General features: G+C 44.8%; 1 protein-coding gene across 2 annotated transcripts in view; it reads right to left on the bottom strand.

Annotated features, from left to right (window-relative positions):
* tnrc18 (trinucleotide repeat containing 18) overlaps positions 1-19,752 on the bottom strand; it is a 58,570-nt gene that overhangs the window by 14,279 nt on the left and 24,539 nt on the right. Inside the window, exons 7-22 of one of the 2 annotated variants that reach the window (XM_084072697.1) lie at positions 18,774-19,003; positions 17,330-17,476; positions 16,775-16,965; positions 13,762-14,182; positions 12,230-13,240; positions 10,983-11,128; positions 10,533-10,663; positions 10,251-10,367; positions 9,892-10,072; positions 8,974-9,289; positions 7,860-8,069; positions 3,920-4,105; positions 2,869-3,326; positions 2,202-2,336; positions 603-744; positions 148-265 (exon numbers count right to left, since the gene is read on the bottom strand). In XM_084072697.1, the coding sequence (XP_083928823.1) occupies positions 148-265; positions 603-744; positions 2,202-2,336; positions 2,869-3,326; positions 3,920-4,105; positions 7,860-8,069; positions 8,974-9,289; positions 9,892-10,072; positions 10,251-10,367; positions 10,533-10,663; positions 10,983-11,128; positions 12,230-13,240; positions 13,762-14,182; positions 16,775-16,965; positions 17,330-17,476; positions 18,774-19,003 (4,140 nt within the window). The remainder of the gene's footprint in view (positions 1-147; positions 266-602; positions 745-2,201; positions 2,337-2,868; positions 3,327-3,919; positions 4,106-7,859; positions 8,070-8,973; positions 9,290-9,891; positions 10,073-10,250; positions 10,368-10,532; positions 10,664-10,982; positions 11,129-12,229; positions 13,241-13,761; positions 14,183-16,774; positions 16,966-17,329; positions 17,477-18,773; positions 19,004-19,752) is intronic. The other variant, XM_084072698.1, reaches the window with a different exon arrangement.

Below are 19,752 nucleotides of genomic sequence, written 5' to 3'. Positions count from 1 at the left end.
GAAGTGAGCAGTTCTCCTGCTCATGGAATATGCGTGTGAGAGAGTGTGTGTGTGTGTGTGTGTGTGTGTGTGTGTGTGTGTGTGTGTGTGTGTGTGTGTGTGTGTGTGTGTGTGTGTGTGTGTGTGTGCGTGCGTGTGCGTACTCACATGTCAGGGGAGTGTACAGTGTTGACGTGTCCAGCATAGAGCAACTGGTCGTCCATGGGAATCAGAACTCTTAGTCCGTCCACCAGAGAATCCTTATCCAGGACACACTGCACTGGAGCTACAAATCAACGCAGCAGCAAAACAATGATCAACTGATGCTGTACAACAAACAGTCAAAAGTGCAGTGCTCCACAGGGAAATCCTACATCTCGGAGTGTAAAAATTGATTTTTACACTCTGAGCTACATTAACACAGAGGACTTTACTGTGTAGAGTAGACAGTTGGGTTATAGCCATTCTGAATCGCCCTGTGGAGCTGTAGATCATTACATAGAATGTCAATGCATTAAATCAATATGTAACTCAATAGTTATTAACTTAAGTTAATCAATAAACTAGTAGGGGATGCACATTAACCTGTTTGATGAGAGACTGTGTTATGTGCATGTACTGACCAGGTGTGGTGGACCTCTCTGATAGGCTGTTACTGCGAGTTGGGAGGAGCTCGTCCTCGCTGAAGCTGCTATCCTGATTGGGCTCAAAGTCCTCATCTGCCGCCATGCTCTCCATCAACCGACTCACTGCTCCCCGTGACGGCTAGATGCACACACACACACACACACACACACACACACACACACACACACACACACACACACACACACACACACACACACACACACACACACACACACACACACATTTAAATGAATAAGTCATTATTTTAACCAACCTGTATGGTACAGTATGTTAACAATACAACTAGCACATCTGCAGTGGTTGAAGGTGGTCTCCCTACTTGTCCATTGAGAAATATGAACCCAGGTGTCAGGTATTACACCTACTGGTTGGCAATGGCAATAAAATGACTTGAAGCAGACCAGAAGTGATGCTTTCCATATACAGTATCTATAGCTTAGTTGTTCACCAAATATAGCCCATCACAACACATTGCATTGCGATGCATTGTGAATGTGAGCTTGTAGATTGGCTATTTTCAGTAACCAAGTATAACACAGGCTTATGTTCACAATTCATCAATGGGTAACAGGAAGAGTGGGCACAAAGGAAGAGTGGGCACCTCGATGTAAAATTGGCGATTTTGTCCTAAATGTTAACCTAACCTGTAATTAATCTCTATGTTGCACTGTATTATGTCTTTGTATACTAGAAACTGAGCATAAGCAAAAAACTAATAAGAGATGAGCTAGTGCATTATCTCCCCTTACAGTGTGGAAAGATACAATGGAAATAATGTTTTTGCATCATTAAAATGTAGCTGTTATACTGCATAATAACAATAACAATATTGTGCAAAAAGCTGGTAAAGTAAATCTACATGAACACCAGCACATACAGGCACAGATATGCATGTGCACACTGCGCTCGCGCACACACACACACACGCACGCACGCGCGCGCGCACGCGCGCGCGCACGCACGCACGCACGCACGCACGCACACACACACACACACACACACACACACACACACACACACACACACACACACACACACACACACACACACACACACACACACACACCTCTGTCCCAAGTCTCATAGTTTGTTACATATCATCTAATATTCATTGCATGTGGTGCCTCCTCGCATATATAGTGTTTCCCCCATACATAGATGTATGTGTAGCAGTCCACCACAATACAAAACAGACACACCACAAGCTCCATTCCAAAATGCAAGCAAATAATTTAACAGCACCTAAAACTAATAGTATATACAGTATATGCTAGTAACACATGGGACTGCACCAGAACATACTGCTCGTTACCACTTGATGTCATCGGTTTACATTTTGTTAAGAATTAGACTGCAATATTGGTTCAGGCAGATTACCTCTAGGGTTATCAGGAATTATCAGAATAAACCACTGGCTGATTAATAAGAGTATTGCAATGGAGTGAATTCTGTTTGTGTGTTTGTTTGTTTGTTACATCCCACAGTTTCTCTGTGAGAGGAGGAAACATTTATTTGATCATGACATACATTTTATGTGTGAAAATTATTTTGAGATGATTTATCATTCCACTGACCTCTCTTGGTTTGGCCTTGGCTTTTGATTGGTTCTTGAGGGTCGGGCTGAGTGTTAGACTCACAGGACTGTCTGTGATTGGACTAGACAGAAGGGGAGGGCTCATAGGCAGAGGAGAGTCCTTCAGCTTCTTTTTCTGTTGGACGGAAACACACACACACGCATAAAAGACTCTTATGAATGCTGACTCTTCTGTCCAGATGTACATATTCATGGCTACATGAGCATGTGCACAAACACGCACACACACAGTAGTGGTGGGACATTGCCAGGCGGCCTGCAGTTGTCCTTTCTTGTCAACAACACTGCGCAGACAGCAGGGGGACTGCCGCAGTGACTGAAGTACTAAGAAACCCTGCTGGCACTCTGACACAGGCACGCGCACACACACACGCACGCACACACACACACACAGACAAACACACACATAGGCAGCGATAGTAGTCAAGAGATAAGAAGATGAGAGGGAGCCAAAGGCGGAGAAGTGATGTAATGCACTAACAGGCAATGCTGCTGAGATTGGGGATGGGAAGAGAGGAGGGAGTCTTTAGCTTCTTTTTCTGTCAGACAGAAACACACACACATACATGCACACTCACACAGAGGGACTCTTTATGTATTCTTGGCCTGGCTCAGTGGCTGCACAACAAGATGAATTATTGACATACCTTCACCAGGTCTTTCCCATCACGGCTGGGCGGAGTCGTTTTGGGTCTGGAGGCGGACTTAGGTGTGAGGGGAGGGGCCAAACTGGAGGGAGAGCTCTGACTGGTGGAGGCGGAGGTTGATGGGGAGATTTGATTGGCCGTAGCATCATGAAGAAATATTCTCTCACTACGGCGACGGTTCCAGCCTTCCTCCTCGCTGAATGCTCCAAACCCAGACCCGCTGCCCAGGTCAAAGCTGAATCGCCGTGGTGACCGGGGCGAGGGTCGTGGCTTGGGAAGAGGTTTGCGCTTGATTGGCTGTGGCTCCTCTCGCTTGGTAGGGCTGGTCTGGTCAACACGGCGGGTTGCCGGGGGCAACAGGGGGAGCTCGGGGGCAGAACGCTTTCCATGAAGCAGAGAGGGGAACTTCCTCAGTCGCAGGTCAGAACCTGAGTCAGACCACTCACACTCTGATGACCCTGAGGAGAGGAGAGTGTCAGATGATACTGTCTCACACATCTACATATGTATGTATACATGCATACACATGTATAGAGCAGAAAGGGTTACTGCCATATACAGAAACCAAATAAAGTAATGTGCCAGATTCTTGTCTGAAATCAATATTCTTGTGACTTGGAATATTGATCCATTTGAAACTAATAAATTATTCAAGAATGGATCATTATGTGCACCTCAACGTGACAATTAGAAATGAATTAATATTTAACCATGAATCAATAAAATAATCCTGGACAAAGACTCCAGCAGTGAACCTGATCAACCGCAAAACCTTCCAATTATGGCCAGGAATGTGTTCAGGACCATAGGGGAAAGATGATATTAAATGCAGGAGCTTTTGTGCACTTAACAGTGTAATCAATAGGACTATTTACATTTTGTGCAAATTGGGGCATTCTGCGTAAAGAAAATAAACCATTAATCATATCCCTAGACTTTCTCCTTTCATGTGCTGCCTTAAGTTGCCCTCTTTATTGAGCGTTAGCTAATCGTCTTAGCTTTCTTCTCACTTGGATGATCATGAATATAAGTCAATTCTTTGCTTGTTTACCGAGAGTGCTTTGTCTGTTGCGATGTTTGTTGTCATGAATAAGGGTCAAGGGGGTGGAGTTGACAGGGAGCGCGCTCGCTGCAAATCTTGCCAGCAAACCCAGCCCGCTCTCCTCATAGCTACTGTCTTCAGATTCAGACTCTTCCTCATTGTCGTCGTCATTATCCATGTCTTCCTCAGATGATTCTGCAGTTCACAGAGAAATAACATCTTACTTCAACACTGAGAATTGGTGATTACAACACTGGTAAACACAATGGGCCAAAATTCAATTGAATTCCCTTTGTCTCCATTGATTCTGAACACAAATGCTGCACTGTTGTATGGGAAGTATGTAGGGTAGCTTTACAAAGCAGGCAGATGGGATCAAGATTAAGTGGCCAGACTGAGATATTCCCAGAGCAGAAGGGGCTGAATACAAAGTTTGAATCCAGTCCTGCTGAGACATTATGGCATCATATGTATGTGGGGATGAAGGGGCTTGCATTAAAAGGCTCTAACCTTGCCCTCATAAGAATATGAACTCCACTTGTTCCATACAAAACAATGCAAAAGGAACACTCTCATACATGCCATCACAAATCTTTAGGCAATTCGTTGTATCTCAAGCCTATAGACAATATGAGAGAGGGACAACGAGAGAGAGAGAGACAGCGCAAAAGAGAGAAAGGGAGAGAAATAGGGAGGCAAGAAAGATAGATAGATTGTCCAAACCACTGCAGCCTGACTTCATACTGTAATGCTGTGTAAGCAAATTACAGGCAAAAGAATTGAGCTCACACATGCAATATATACACACACAGCGACTCACATACACATGCACGCTCACACACACACACACACACACACACACACACACACACACACACACACACACACACACACACACACACACACACACACACACACACACACAGCTGCTGAGGCTATTGGAGCAGAAGCACTGACTCAGATATCATTTATTATTAAAACTCTTCAGCTCAATGTGACAGAGAGAGAGACAGAAGAGACAGGAAGAGAAAGAGCGGGGGAGGGAGAGGGAGAGAGAGGGACAAAGAGACGAAAAGAGACAGATACCTATGAACAGAGCCACAAACAGAGAGAAGAGAAATCAGAGAAGGAAACCAGCCCACTTCATCTATATACTGCCTAAATCTGCAGATGAGCTCAACAGACATGTAGCCTACCGCACACACACACACACACACACACACACACACACACACACACACACACACACACACACACACACACAAACAAAGTAATAGCAGCAGCAGTATTATAAATGGTTAGCCATTGTTGGTAGATAGCGGTTAGGACCATGGAACAGATGAACATGATGCCTGATTTATACTTGATTGCACAATGTCACGCATCGAAGCTAGCTGATCCACAACGCATCGGCAGGTTGTGAGCTTGTAAATGTGCTATTTTCGGTACAAGACATGAGGCGCAACCAAGTATAAATCAGGCTTAAGAAGAGCATCTTCTCCAGGGTTAGAACGTTAACATGGATTGAGGACAACACTACAAGCTTCATACGACCAGCAACTAATTCTCGATTTGTACGCCGTCATACAATGGTGTAAATATCTATTCTACAAGCTCACCCCAAAGCGCTGCGAGTGTGAACTTGTAGATTGGCTATTTTCGTATGACGATGTATAAATGAGGCTTATGGCGGTCACTATGTTATTGCAAATCAGTTAAAGTTGGACTGAAATTGTAGCATGGCAACATTCCAAAAGGCAAGTCAACAATGTTTGATGTTTGCTAGATAATAAATAATGGGATTGTCACCAAACATTTTCAAGTCACCTCAAATCAATAGGTGGTTTTCCACCACCTATGAGAATAGAGAGAACTGGCGGTCCTCTGAAGTGGAATGTATATTTTTTATAGAAATGCAGATATTACTGCCATCAAAACATAATTCAGTCCATCTTTAAGAGTAGAAGATGATACTCAGTGGTACAGATTATAGACACTAGGGTGTTTTCATATTAGGCACTCTCTCCAATCCCATGCCACTCGGCTTTCACATTAGTAATGTTGTTCCCTACCCCAGTACACTTGCCGTTTTCATTTTTTGATGCAAACCATACCAGGGTAGGCCTACACATGAACCATACTTGAGAGGACCACAATGGAAACAAGCCCCTGGGGCTTTTTGTGCTATCATTTTAGCATACCCTTTGACTGTACTACCTGTACTGTTAATAAGCATGTTAATAAAGCATTCATTCATTCAAACTTGTCAAAGTTACACTGTGGTCACACTAATCAAACTAATTGGACTTTTGGGTCAAGTGTACTCAGATCCGGGTCCCTGATGTGAAAGCACCCTGGTCCAAATACTGTAGTATGTCTTGCACTGTGTATCCATATAATGTTAACGGTAGCAGACAGACAATAAGACAGGTAAACAGACAAGCAATGCAGAGATCCCTGTAAGGCCCCCTGGTAATGCCCGTGTAGGGACTCATCCCTTGTGGTTACATCCTCTAACCTAAATGGCACACAATATTGATCTTATTTTTGATAAGCCCTTGGATATTGAGTTGGTTTTGGGTAGGGGATGTAAGCACGATACACTTTAAATGGGCTTTAATTTGTGAGAATAAAATAATGATTAAAAACCATAATTCAGGCGGTTAATATTTTCTGAAAGCAACACCAAATTCATTTTGTTGTCCCATTTTTAGCAAAGAATTCCATGTTAGAGGTCAGAAAAGAATACAGGGAGGGGCACTTCCTACTTACAGAGCAGGTGACAGGGGTGTGGCCTCAGGCAGGGCGGGGCAGTGCAGCGCTGAGAGCGCAGCCTAGCCATAGCGTAGCCTGGCCTTAGCATAGCCTAGCTTGAGCAAAGGTTTAGCCGCAGCATAGACTAGCCGTAGCGAGGTAGCATAGGCTCAGGGCTGCGCTAGTCCTTGCCAAGCTTCTGTAATGTGTCGCAGCAGCAGCAGCACAAGCACACGGAACAGGCTGAGAGACACTCAAAGCGTCATGGGTAGGGTAGGGGTCAGAGGTGAAGAGTGAAAGGTGACAGAGCAAGATGTCTGAGAGTGCGACACAAGGGAAAAGGGGTTATTTGAAGGTTTAGTAGACAGGGAGGAGGAGCCCTATTGTCCAAATATCCCAGCAGCATACCATTAAGAATGCTTGAATGAATCATGAATTTTGGGTTTATTATTCATGCAACTCTTAAAAACCATCGAACCTCATCAAATAAATATTTATCTTCATTTCATATAATTAGCCAAGACTAATGCAAACAACTGGCAATTTCATGACACTTCTTTCTGTATCCAAAAACCCAAACCCAATAAACCTCTGTCCTCTGAATTCACTTCTATGTACTCAGAAATAGACTTGTTCAAATAGGATCCAATGTTTCCAAATGTAGAAAAGTGGTTAGATGTGTTTTCCAACCTTGGGCCAAAGGAAGAAGAGGGATATTTGACGAACAGAGCACTGTAAGGATGTGAGGTGCAGTGGTAGCTGGACAGACAGACAGATGAAGCAGACACAAGGACCACAGCGCTTTTGCTTTCTGTACCAAACAATCAACACCTTTAATAAAGCTTATAGGCAGCAAACTGCATTACAACTTTATATGCAAAAACTTTTTCACAAAATTCACACCATGTTTAATGTACAAAATGCTACAAAAAACGCTGCAAAGCCAGGCAAAAAACAAACCAAAAAAGTAACCAAAACACCATAGAAAAAAGGCAACTCTTTAAAAAAAGGCAACTTTGAAAAGAAGCCAGCAGCGAGAGAGGTAGGGATGATCATGCCACATTCTTAAGATGGCAGCCTTGCAAGCAAGGACACAACCTGTGACAATGCTCAAAGACATCTTATTCTTTGACTCAGGGGGCATGGAATTGTAAACAGGGGGTGTGGTCAGTAACCAGGGGGAGTGGTCAGTAACCTTGGTCGAAGGAGTCGTCGGAGGAGCTAAGGCCCGCTTCCTCCAGTAGCAGAGATAAGTGCTTGTGTTTCTTCTTCGGAGACTTCTGATTGGACAGCAGGGTCGTCGTCGGCGCTGCAGGCCGCTTCTTCCTGGTCAAGTTGCCATGGGAACGTGTCCCTGAGTTAGGGGGCCAGCCCCCTTGTGCGGAATCCTCCTCAGAATCAGAGTCTGGCATGGAGAGAATGTGGTTAGTGACTCACACAGTCACAATGAAGAACAGGAGCACAGTCAGCCACCCAGAAGACCTCAGACTGAGAGGGGAGAATTGATCAGAAAGTGCTGAGGGGTCATAGCCTGGCTAATGCCGACTGCTACAGCTAATGCTGTACCATTAGGTCTGAGTAGGCTCCATTCATTTTGGATTTTGGTACTGATTTTGAATGCACAACACCATTTGCGTGCCAATCAAATTAGCCACTATAGATACAGGGAAAACAAACAGGTGGCTATAGGCTTAATCCTTAAAGTCCATGTTTGTTGTTTATCTTTAGAAATGGGTCGGCATGACACGTCCACACTTCTGTCAGTTGAAAATACATAATATGTCACATTCTTTTGACATGGCCATGCAACAATGTATAAATGAGTAAGTTAATAAATGAATGACATGTGCGTATATGGTTGTCATGAAGCAATTTGTTAGATTCAAGATGGGGATACAGCTTACAGACACTGCTTGGGACCCCAGTCAAGTCAAAACAAATTGTTACAGCTAGGCTATGAAATGCTCATCCGTGCTTGCCACTATTAAACATACAGTTTATAAAAGCTTCATGATGCTACATTATTGTTCATCCAACACATTGGGAATCCAGAGGTCAGCCAAAGACTTTGACATAAAAAAGAAACCCTTACATGAGTGATCTATCTTCGCTGAGGCCATCTAATATTGATCTCAATATTTTGGAAAGTATATAGCCTCTGGAGTTTTTAAATACATGCATATGCAACTCTGAATAATTAAATGTATATACACTACTCATCAAAACACTTAACAGACTCAGATGTCTAATCTGGATGCCCCATTCATAGAATTCAAGTGGTTGAGACCTATCTCTCGCCAGATACTCACTGTTTGAACAGCTGCTGAGCTCCGATCTCAACGGAGAGAACGTCAAAGTCTTCTTTTGACCCTTCACCTTGCGGCCAGGTTCCGAGGCAGAGGTTTTAATGGTCATTTTGTGTTTCCCTTCTTTACTGGATGAGTGGATCCCTCGTTCCTTCCCTTGGACTGCCACAGACTTGCTCTTCGACCTCATGATCTTGGGGTCGGAGGAGAGTTTGCGGGATGCTCCAAGTGAGCAGAGCTGCGAGAGCGACAGAGCCCTGTCAAGGTCCGATGCCAGCTGCTCCTGCTCACACACACGGCTGCGCTTTGCCTTCAATACCTGTGAACAGCACCAACAACTGTTAATTGATGGACGCAATCTATGGGCCTTTATTGACAAAGGGACATGTGCACAAGGGTGACAAGCAAAAGCACACATACACATTTCCTCAATCACACAAATGTACACACTGTTAAGTACACACAACACAGTAAAATCCTCAGTGTTAATTTAACCACTAAATGAATACTTCACCCCCAAAAGTCGGCATCCAGTCCGTATGTCTGGATGCAAAACAGTTGGATTATAATATGAGAGCTGTGTTTGAGTTTATAATCATATTGTTATATAGTTCTTGTGGTTGTTAATGCTGGACTCCTATTTGATTCAATTCATCAACTATTCTCTTCACTTTTGGGTTCTTCATTCACAGTGAAGGAATTCAACAAACAAAAATCCTCAATGAATTCAAGGCTTTACAGGGTGACTTAATTGATAGAAAAAAGTCATTTTTAGGTGAAGTATTCCTTGAAGAGCTATTTTCTACTTGTGAGAATTCTTGTCCTTTTTGAACATTTGAAAGTAACTCTCAGAGTTACAAATGGATAAATTAACACTGCACATTTAACTGTGTACACACACATTTTCAAGGCGCTGTTTACCTCCAAGTTGTGACTTGTGGATGGCTCCTGGTCATTCCAGATCTTCTTCTTCTTTTTCTTCTTCTTTTTTAGTTTTACTCCTCCCTCCATCTCTTCTTCCTCCCTTGATAGCCGGAACCTCTTCCTCGGTACTTCCCCAGCCTCAGAGTCGTCAGAGTATTGCGCTGTCCTACCCAGCCTGCTTCGACATTGGGAAAGGTGATAATGCTTTCATCAAAATAATTTGATTAGACTCTTTACTGTTTGTGTGCATCCACACAAAGGCAATGGCATGCATAGGGAGCAATGTATAAAGACCACGCTTACAAAAAAGTGCAAATGTCCATTTCTTTCTCTCTAAAGGTAAAGAGACCACTCACTTTCCAGGCCTAATGTCCTGTTTGGTGGGTGTGGCCAAGTGTTTCCTCTTCCTGGGTCTGCCCCTCCCTCGTCTCGTAAGACTCCGCCTCTCATCTTCCTGCTGCTGCTGCCGCTCACTGACACAGCATACACGTGTTAGATGTAGGTGTGTGTGTGTGTGTGTGTCTGAGAAGTTTGTCAGGAGGCTATCAGTGTGTGTTATAGAATGTAAAAGATGTATAACACTGAAAGAATGTATGAACATTGTGTGTGCACGTACGTGAGTGAGAAATACTACTCACTGCCTGTCTCTGCGTCTCTGTAGCTTGCTCAGCTCTCTCTGCTTGTCCTTGTACGTCTTCTGCAGCTCAGCCAGACGAACGCGATAATCCACCTCAACTGCATCCAATACGTCCAGCGATACCTTACTGAACTGTGGGGAGGGACGGGAAGAGAGGGGTGAAATGAGAGGAGAGAATGAACAAAAGAGAGCGAGACAACATAAGAGCCTAAGCATGAGATTAAAGCCACAACCCATGCAACAACATCTTTAAACAGTATACTGTAAAATCCTTTGTTCATTTAACTCAGAGCCTACAAAAATGGACTCTTATATAAATGTAACCAAATGGACCCATGAAGTTTCATTTTGTTGCATTTGTATGTGCTCAGAGTTACACATGGATAACACTTAGGATTTTACTGTGTAGCCTAGCGGCAGGTCTTTGTCAAAGTCTATGAAATCTTCTTACCGGCCCCTCTTTCCTCTGCCTCCAGCTGTACTTCTTGTTGGGGTCCAGCTGCCTGGGCAGGTTAATGTGGGACTGCTGCTCGATGGCCTCCAGTAGAACCTGCTTGCTAGCCTGCAGGAGATAGTCCATGCCACCCATCGCCGCGTCTAGACAGGATACACATTTTAGAGGAATGTAACAGAATGTACATTCTTATCAGCAGAAAAATAAAAGATATTACAGGTGGATGGGATGGTGAAAGACAATATTTCCAGTTTCTCTCCACTATACTGTTTGTATATGAACTAGAAATGCTTAAAATGATTACAAATGAAGAAAAAAAAGAATTGTGTCTTTAGAAAAAGACGAGGAAAAAAACATTCCTAGCGCCCTGAATTCTGCATGTCCCAGCTTAATTTGTAGTTTATCAACTAAGTCCTAGAGATAATCAATGACGTCGATTTACAACCCATGTCTTTCACTTTGATATGATCATTTGTGAAGCTCAAACATCTGCCTCATACTTTGGTTTTTAATGCTCTTCTCATTTACTCCAGTGCTCTTTCTTCCCCGTTTCCCTTTCCTCACCATCCCCCCAAAAATCTTTGCTTCATCCTTCCACCCTTTCTCTCACTATTTTCTGGCTCTACTCCCCTCTCCTTATTTACCACCCCTTATCCAAACCTCCATCTGTTCACCACCGCCTCCGCCTTTAGCCTCTCCACCATCCTAGGACACAGTCACACACACGCTTCAGGCTCAGCAGCTTCCCTGTTCACTTCTGTTATATGGGTGAAACGGGGCGGTGCGACTGGTTGCAGTGCAACCAGTCAAGTGTGGGGCTCAACACTGGTGAACTTTGACCGGGCACAAACCAATAGGACAGAAGCTCTGTGTGTTGACCCAAATTGGCAGCCATTTCAGTTGTAGTTTTCTTTCAGAGAGCCAACACTCCAAATTAAGTGAAACAAACAACAGAAAACTGGCACTCCTGCTGGCACTTCCCACAGCCCTGCAAGATAACATGGAAAATGGATGTGTCTGAAGTCTCGGCTTGTTGTTGGCTACAATGAGTTATGAAGCGCATGTGTGAACGGGCCCTCACTCTTCTCTCATTCTTTCTTTTTTTTTACCACATCATCGTTGCTCTTTCTACCCTCCACACTCTCTCTTCCTAACTCACCCCTTCTACCTCCCTCCCACCAACCATCTATCCATTATTTCTTTCATACAACCATCTCTCCTCCCTCCATCGTTCACTGGCTCACCTTGCTCCTGGCTGATTCGGTCCATCTCCAGCTGGGCCATTTGGCTTAGCAGTGCCATTCCCTCCAAAGCCAAGATCTCCAGGGGCTCAACACCACTGCCATCTCTCCCCAGGGAAGGGCCCTCAGTCAGAGCTATGGAAGGAGGGACGTTGGGGCTCGCCTGCGGCATCTCACTGGCGGTCAGCAAGGCCAGCATGCCTGCCATGGGATCCTCAGGAACAATGGTGAGAGATAGAGGGGAGGTGGGGGAGGCAGGGGTGAAAAGGGGAGTTTCAGGTGCTTTGTCTTTCTGATCAGGGGTGTGTGGGTTTATGTGCGTGTCCGGTGGCTGTGGCTCGCACGCGGTGCTGGCGCGTTGCTCTGATGGGACACACATCTGAGCCACCGCCGCTTCCTGGCAGGCATCTGAATGAGCAATGATGTGTGGGTGATAGTGCAATGTGTGCTCCGGCTCCACCGCGACCTCTGCTTTAGACTCCGCCTCCAGGAGGGGAGCAGGCAGGGGATAGGCTGCCTGACAGGTGCGTGACGACACCTCCATTTTGATTGGCCCTCGCTCCTTCTCCTCTTCCTTGGTTCCATCCAGTCTCTCCCCTGGCTTGGGTTGAGGACTGAGGCAGAGAGATAGAGGTTGCAGATGCAGCTGGGGGGCTTCCATCTCTCGTTCTCTGTCTCTTTCCCTCTCCTGGCTTGCTAAGGCAGGGATGCAGCTCCGGTGAAGAGGCCCCAGAGCTGCTAGAGTCAAGCCCAGCTGGGGCTGCTCCAGGTCAGGTTCCTGTTTGAGAGCAGATCTCTGCTCTGGAGGCTCCACGGTACGGGGCTTGATGTCTGTGTCCATCGGTCTCGGGTGATGGTGGGCCGAAGGCAGAGGGGCGGCTGGAGCTGGAGAGCGGGGGTGGCGGGGTGGGATGGGTTCGCTGCTGGCGACTGTAGATGGCGGCAGGCGGTACGGGGGAAACGGAGAGCCAAACGGGGCAGTGATGGACTGGTATGGATAACCTGGGGGGACGTCTGTAAAAGCAGAATTTGACAGAATTTGACACCATCATGATACAAGCAAAAACATCCTTAGAAAACTTGTGGAAATGCAGTGTACAATTGTTTCTGAAGAGAACAAACAAAAGAAAACTCCTTTTCTGTCTGTGACAGCTTTTTTCTCTCTCTTCTCAATTTAGTCACCATGTAAATTCCCCTCGAACAATGACCTCAATCTCATTCCCTGTTGCTGCTAACCCCTACTGTTGGTCTGGAGAGCCACTTCTTTTCATCCGACAGTGAGGAGTTTCACCGGGAGGACATAACGCGTGTGGAGGAACATGCATATCCCTCCCAGTTCCGCTCCCTGCTGAACAGGCACCCCAACCAGCCAGTAGGGGTCTCTAGTACAGCGGCAAAAAACACAATCCCTCCCCTGCCGGCTTCCCGCCCGCAATAAATGGCCAATTCTGTTCGAAGGAGGGCACTAGAAGAATTGAACCCCAGTCGTCACAGTGGCGAGTGAGTACTTTACCCCTACACCAGACTTCACTCACCTGAGTAGATGCCTGGAAAAGGGGAGGTGGCCTGTTTCTGCCCCTCCCTCCCCTCCCTCTTCCTGACCCCACCCTCCTCCTCCTCTGTTGACTCCTGTTTAGGCCGGCGTGGCGATGATGGGGGAGGGGAGGCGGAGCGCGGGGAGGGAGGGTGGGGCAACGGTGTAGGAGGGTGGGATAGAGTTCTCTGACCTCCTTCCTCTGACTTTAAGGTGGTGATCGGCGAGGGAAGCGGTGCCAGCGGGGTGAGGGAGGAGGTGGAGGGGGTTGGCGTGCGAGAGGGGGGTGGAGGTTTGCGTGGGTGTAGGACCGGAGAGGGAGAAGGGGAGGAGAAGGACGACGGGCGGGGTTTGGATTCACAGCTCCGCTTGTCAGCTTTGTCTTCCAGCTCTTGCCTGTGTTCGCTGGCTTTTAGCCGCTCCTGAGAGACAAGCATTGAATGAGAACGAAAGTGTTAATGGATGGTATACGATATTAGATAGAATGCCTTGTACATTTATGGGAATCAAGGTTATTATAGTTTTGCATTTTTATTCATTTTGTTTTGACTTTTTGTTTTCCATTTCAGTTCTATTTTTTTTTTTAAAGAGGGTATGCTAGTTTAGTTTAGTTTTTCAAAAAGGGTTACTTTTAGATCATTTTTATTAGTTTTTGTTGTTACTGTTTTATTGTAATATGGGGTGTCAGGGGCGAGATTCAAATTGGCATATTGTGATAATGTGTTATAATTTTCAAGAAGCAAAAGGAAAAAATAAATATTTACACACTCGCCTCAATGCAAAAATATTTATCTGGCATACTGCCAACATTTCAACATATGTTTTCATCAGGGCAAATAATGAAGGGTTAGGGGTAAAGAAGGTCTGAAGAATGCATGAGTAGGTTAAAGACAGACCCTTAAGGGGGGTCTGGGGGTTTTGTTGGTTGACAGTCGATTCACGTGCATGATACATCCAAACCCGCATCATTCTTTTGCCTTGAGTAGGCACAGGAAGTAAGTCTATCCTATAATAAAATTGCCTAGTGGGTGGACTTCCTGTTTATCTGTGTACCCTTCTTCTACCACACCAGTCGTGCATTTGCCTCCGCAGTATGCACAAATAACAATGCATGCCGTGGGAAATCCAACTCACTAAATATTATGCTTGCTAATTTCATACTTTCTGTAGACTTCGCATTTTTATGAAACTACATGATTACGCAATATTTTCTTACGCGCACAGAGCATGCATGTGTGGACAGACACTTTTCAGAGAGATCGTATGGATCACGATACAGCGAGTGTGTGTGTGTGTATTGACTTATTGTGTGTCTGTGTCTGACACACACACACACACACACACACACACACAGTGTAACTGCAAAGGTGCACAGTCAAACTTTTTATTGTGGGATATGAGGGAATAACTGACATTTACAGCCTACTTCTCTGTGTAGCCTATAACTCATTAATTAAAAGACATAACACATGTTTGTAAGAACTTTCTTTTGATAATTGAATAACATTCTGCATTCATAACATAATTATCTAATAACTGCTTTTCACAAATACAAATAAATACATGGCTGCCTACAGTATGTATACAAATACGTGATCAATATATTACACTCAAAGGTGATGACACATTGGGAGGAGCCCAGCCACTGTCTGGGAGGGTGAACAGAACAGTGGGCCCCTGACAACACTGCCCTTTTTTTATAATATTTAGTTTATATTTGATATTAGATTTTTACAAATGAGGGCCCAAACTATTTTATTTTTTACAATTACATGTAAGCCCCAATATCCTGTATTAAAATTGGCTTAAGGGAGGAACGGCCGGCCGGAAGATCTCCATATATGGCCATATCAGTCAGATCGGCGGTGCGATGTAGCTGTGAGGGCTGCGTAGCGGCTCGAACCTCTAGTGATTTTACAATGACACAGCGTAGCATAGCCAGTAGCCTTCTAATCCGAGAGGACATACCCCAGACAGTGGCACACATCACACTCTTTTACTTTGAGTAGACACACGGTGCAATTCCTTTGCTTTGGGTAGACATGCATCATTTTGGCTTTGGGTAGACATGCATCATTTTGGCTTTGAGCAGGCACACGTCACTCTTTCGCCTTGAGTAGCCTCCACTTCCCCAAAAAAATATACAAATAAAAAGTTTATTCTCATCCTATCTGTACAAATCATACAGGTGATCCATTTCTGAATTTGTTTTGCCAGAAGGTGACAAGTTTGTATGAAACAACTTGGTTCTGCTGTAATTACGAATGTCAACATGTTCATTGTCTTAGCACAAGAGTGGCCAATGACATTTGCAAATGTATTAGACAATACAATTTATATTTACAAATAATGTTTAAAACAAGTCAAATCATTAGCATTAATGAGTTACCTGCTTGTGTACACTTGCCATCTTAAACATAGCTTTGCATTCCTTTATTACCCCAGGACAGGGTTGGTGACTGTATGTACTGTGTATATGCTCTCATTTACTCACTGCATTCTTTTGCAGCTCTTGGACTTGAGCTATATGTTAATATCTGTATGCTTGTCACCGCAAACTAAGCATTGCTCTGCAGCTATGTTGTTCTGTGTATAGAGTTTTTTAATGACTCTACTAGCTGTGCCTAGAGCATCTGTTCAATATGTATGCATGTACAGTACATAACATCTTTAGCAGTGTGCAAAACCAGTGTTCTGTATGCATGCATATGTCTACTCGTCTATGGCAACTAGCTGAGCACAGAACCTGGGTCTCTCACCACAAATGTATGTGTTGTTGAGCAATTCAACAACCTGTGTTTCATGTAGATATGTAAGCATACGTATGTAAATGTGTGCGAGTAGTTTGCAGCAGTTGTAGTAGCCCATGTCTCTCAGCACTAGCTGTGCATTATATTTTATGTGTAGACATTTGTGTGTGTGTGTGTGTGTGTGTGTGTGTGTGTGTGTGTGTGTGTGTGTGTGTGTGTGTGTGTGTGTGTGTGTGTGTGTGTCTCTCTCTCTCTCTCTCTCACCACTAGCTGTGCGTTCCTCTGCAGTTCTAGGACCTGTGCAGTGTGTTGTTGGATCATGAGCAGCTCGTGCTGGCGGAGCATCTGTTGCTGGGATAGGAGCTGGAGCTGGGCCTGGGCAGCGTGCTGCAGCGAGCTGCCTGCACCGTAAACCCCCGACCACACCGGGGCGCCACGCTCCAAAACATCACTTCCTGTAGGGGGGCAAGGGTGGGTCAACTCAACATTACAAATTTAACTTTGACACCAAGGTTCCAAAATGTGAGACCATTCTGAGTTCTGATTGTTCAAGCACAGTGATAAATATCTGCATGCATGCGTGCATCTGCACATGTTTAAAATCTCTCATACTATCATACAAAAATAGTCAGTGTGCCTTGGCAGCCTCACTGCAAACAATACATTTATTAAAAATCATTATTCAGTATCATTTTCTGAAGCTGACACTTTAATAATCCAGGAGCGCTTTATATCTCCTACCCATTCTGACACAAAGGCACACACGCACACACACACACACACACACACACACACAGGCGCGCGCGCGCGCCTCCATACCGTAGTGTGGCAGGTGTTCAGTGGGGATGACTATTAGCTGCCCAGATTGTGGGTCCCTGGCGAACTGGTAGGGAGGAGGCATGGAGCCTGGCAGAGAGGGGCCGTAGCCTGGAGGGAGGGTCTGGTGGAGCGAAGAGGGTCCCAGGCCTTTAAGGTGGTGCAAGCAAGAGAGGGAGGAGAGAAGGAGATGTAATGGGAGAAAGAGACGGAGGGAGGGAGGAGGATACATTTAGAGAGAGGGAGAGAGCAAAGGGAGAGTAAGATAAAGTGAGAAAATTATAACCTTTTCTCAGAAGCTAAAGCCAATGTTTGCCCAGCATCCTCCTTCATCCAGTATTTATACCAGAGTCCATCTGGGACAACACATTGAAGTTAGCTGCCTGTGAGGTTCCTGTTGTTTTGCCCTCAATGTCTAGACAGAGCTGAGCCTCAGGGGGGACTGTGTGTGTGTGTGTGTGTGTGTGTGTGTGTGTGTGTGTGTGTGTGTGTGTGTGTGTGTGTGTGTGTGTGTGTGTGTGTGTGAGAGAGAAAGAGTGTGCGTGTGTGTGATAGAGAGTGTGTATTATGTGTGAGTGTATTTACATGTGTATTCTCAGATATGAGTGAGTGAGTGAGTGAGTGAGTGAGTGAGTGAGTGAGTGAGTGAGTGAGTGAGTGAGTGAGTGAGTGAGTGAGTGAGTGAGTGAGTGAGTGAGTGAGTGAGTGTGTGTGTGTGTGTGTGTGTGTGTGTGCGTGCGACACATGGTTTTCAGGGTTGTCCATATGAGAGTGTGCGCGAACAGTGCAAAAGATAGATAAGAGAGACTTTAGTGAATGTATGCAATTGTGTAGTGCCTGTGTTATTTCTGGATGAGAGGGACAGAAGGAGCGGTTCTGGAATGTTCTACAAAGTTCTGGAATGTCTGTGGCACTTGACCCCTGAGTGCTGCAGGACCAGCCACTCAGAAGGCACCTAACCACTTCCCTTTTGTGGCCAATGAGTTTCAGCTCACACATACACACACACGTAAAATGTAGGTTGTGTGCACAAAAAAAAGCCATGACAGAATATTTATTGTGCTACTAATTTAGACTTCTACTAAAGCATGGGCTTAATGTGTAAGGCACTGGAAACACTACATGAATGTGTTCAAATTATGCTATGCTAAAGTGAATCTATATTATAAATACAACTTGTGTACTGACAATGGATTTGCATAAAAGGGTACGTACTGTGCAAATGCAAGAAAGAGTAAAAGTATGTGTGTCTAAAGCACTGGTTCTCAATGTGCTTTAGACACAAATGGACCCTTACGTGTCCATCTAGTTCCATTTGTTCACAGTACATTTGTACAGTACTTACAGTGTAGATTTGGGTCAAACTGGGGGGTCCTTGAAATGAAAAATGCTCTGAAGTCACATAATGTATGAATGTCTGTCCCATTCAGTACCCTGCCTCACATACCATAGGGTGAGCTGGGTAACCAGACTGGTGGAGCTCCGGGACGGGGCATCCAGGGGTGAGAGGTCAGAGTTGAGGGGTCAGCAGGCCAGCGCCCTGCTCCTGCCAGGGCAGCTCCTCCTGTCACCATAAGGTTGGAGGTCATAAGGCTGGGGGTCATCATACTGGGAGTCAACCCACTGGACAGGGGAGTGGGATGCATCTGAGTGAACTCAGCCAGCTCCTTGGACTCTCTGGAGGGACACAAACATTCATGTTTAGATAACTCGTCGTGTTTGTTAGTTAGCATAAGACCGTGTCATCTGACCAAAATAACAGATTTTCGACTGAAAAAAATGACACGTAATCAGGTTTATGGGTGCTGACATGTTTATGTGTTGGATGCTTTTATCAAAAGTGCTTTGCTGAGTGCCAAGAGTGAAAACAATTTAGGCAGGAGTCACCCCATGGGAAATTGAACCCCAAAGGCTGATGTTGAATAACACAAGGACTACGTGATCGTTGTGAAAGCACAGGAGAGAACTAGACGTTCTTGTAGGATCTTGTGTTAATTTATATTTCAAATCATAGATAATGAGGATAATTTTGCACAAATCAGGATTTAGAAATACTTGGGGCAACTCTGATTTCTAACTCTGAATGAGTCAGTGGCAATACAAATAACAATATACATGGAAATTAAAGATCAATTAATACAAATGCTAATGATTTGACATGGGTCCGCTTAGACCACAAGGGTTATGGATTGTCAAAGAATAAACCCCTGGTCAAACATCTTATTTCTTCTCTGGCAAAAGTGAAATATCAAAACTGCTAAACAAGTTAAAAAAACTTTCAAGAGGCAAACATCATGATGACAAAACAGAAAACTACGTCAAAGAGATCTCCCAACATGGCCTTGAAAGAAATGTACCAATGCAGTGCTTGCTTTTCACAGACAACCTTCCATCCTTTGGCATCATCCAGCCCAATCCATAGCCAC

The sequence above is a fragment of the Gymnoscopelus microlampas genome, assembly GCF_963454915.1.
Source record: "Gymnoscopelus microlampas genome assembly, chromosome: 11".
Lineage (NCBI taxonomy): Eukaryota > Metazoa > Chordata > Actinopteri > Myctophiformes > Myctophidae > Gymnoscopelus > Gymnoscopelus microlampas.
This window is presented reverse-complemented; position numbering and strand designations above follow the sequence as displayed.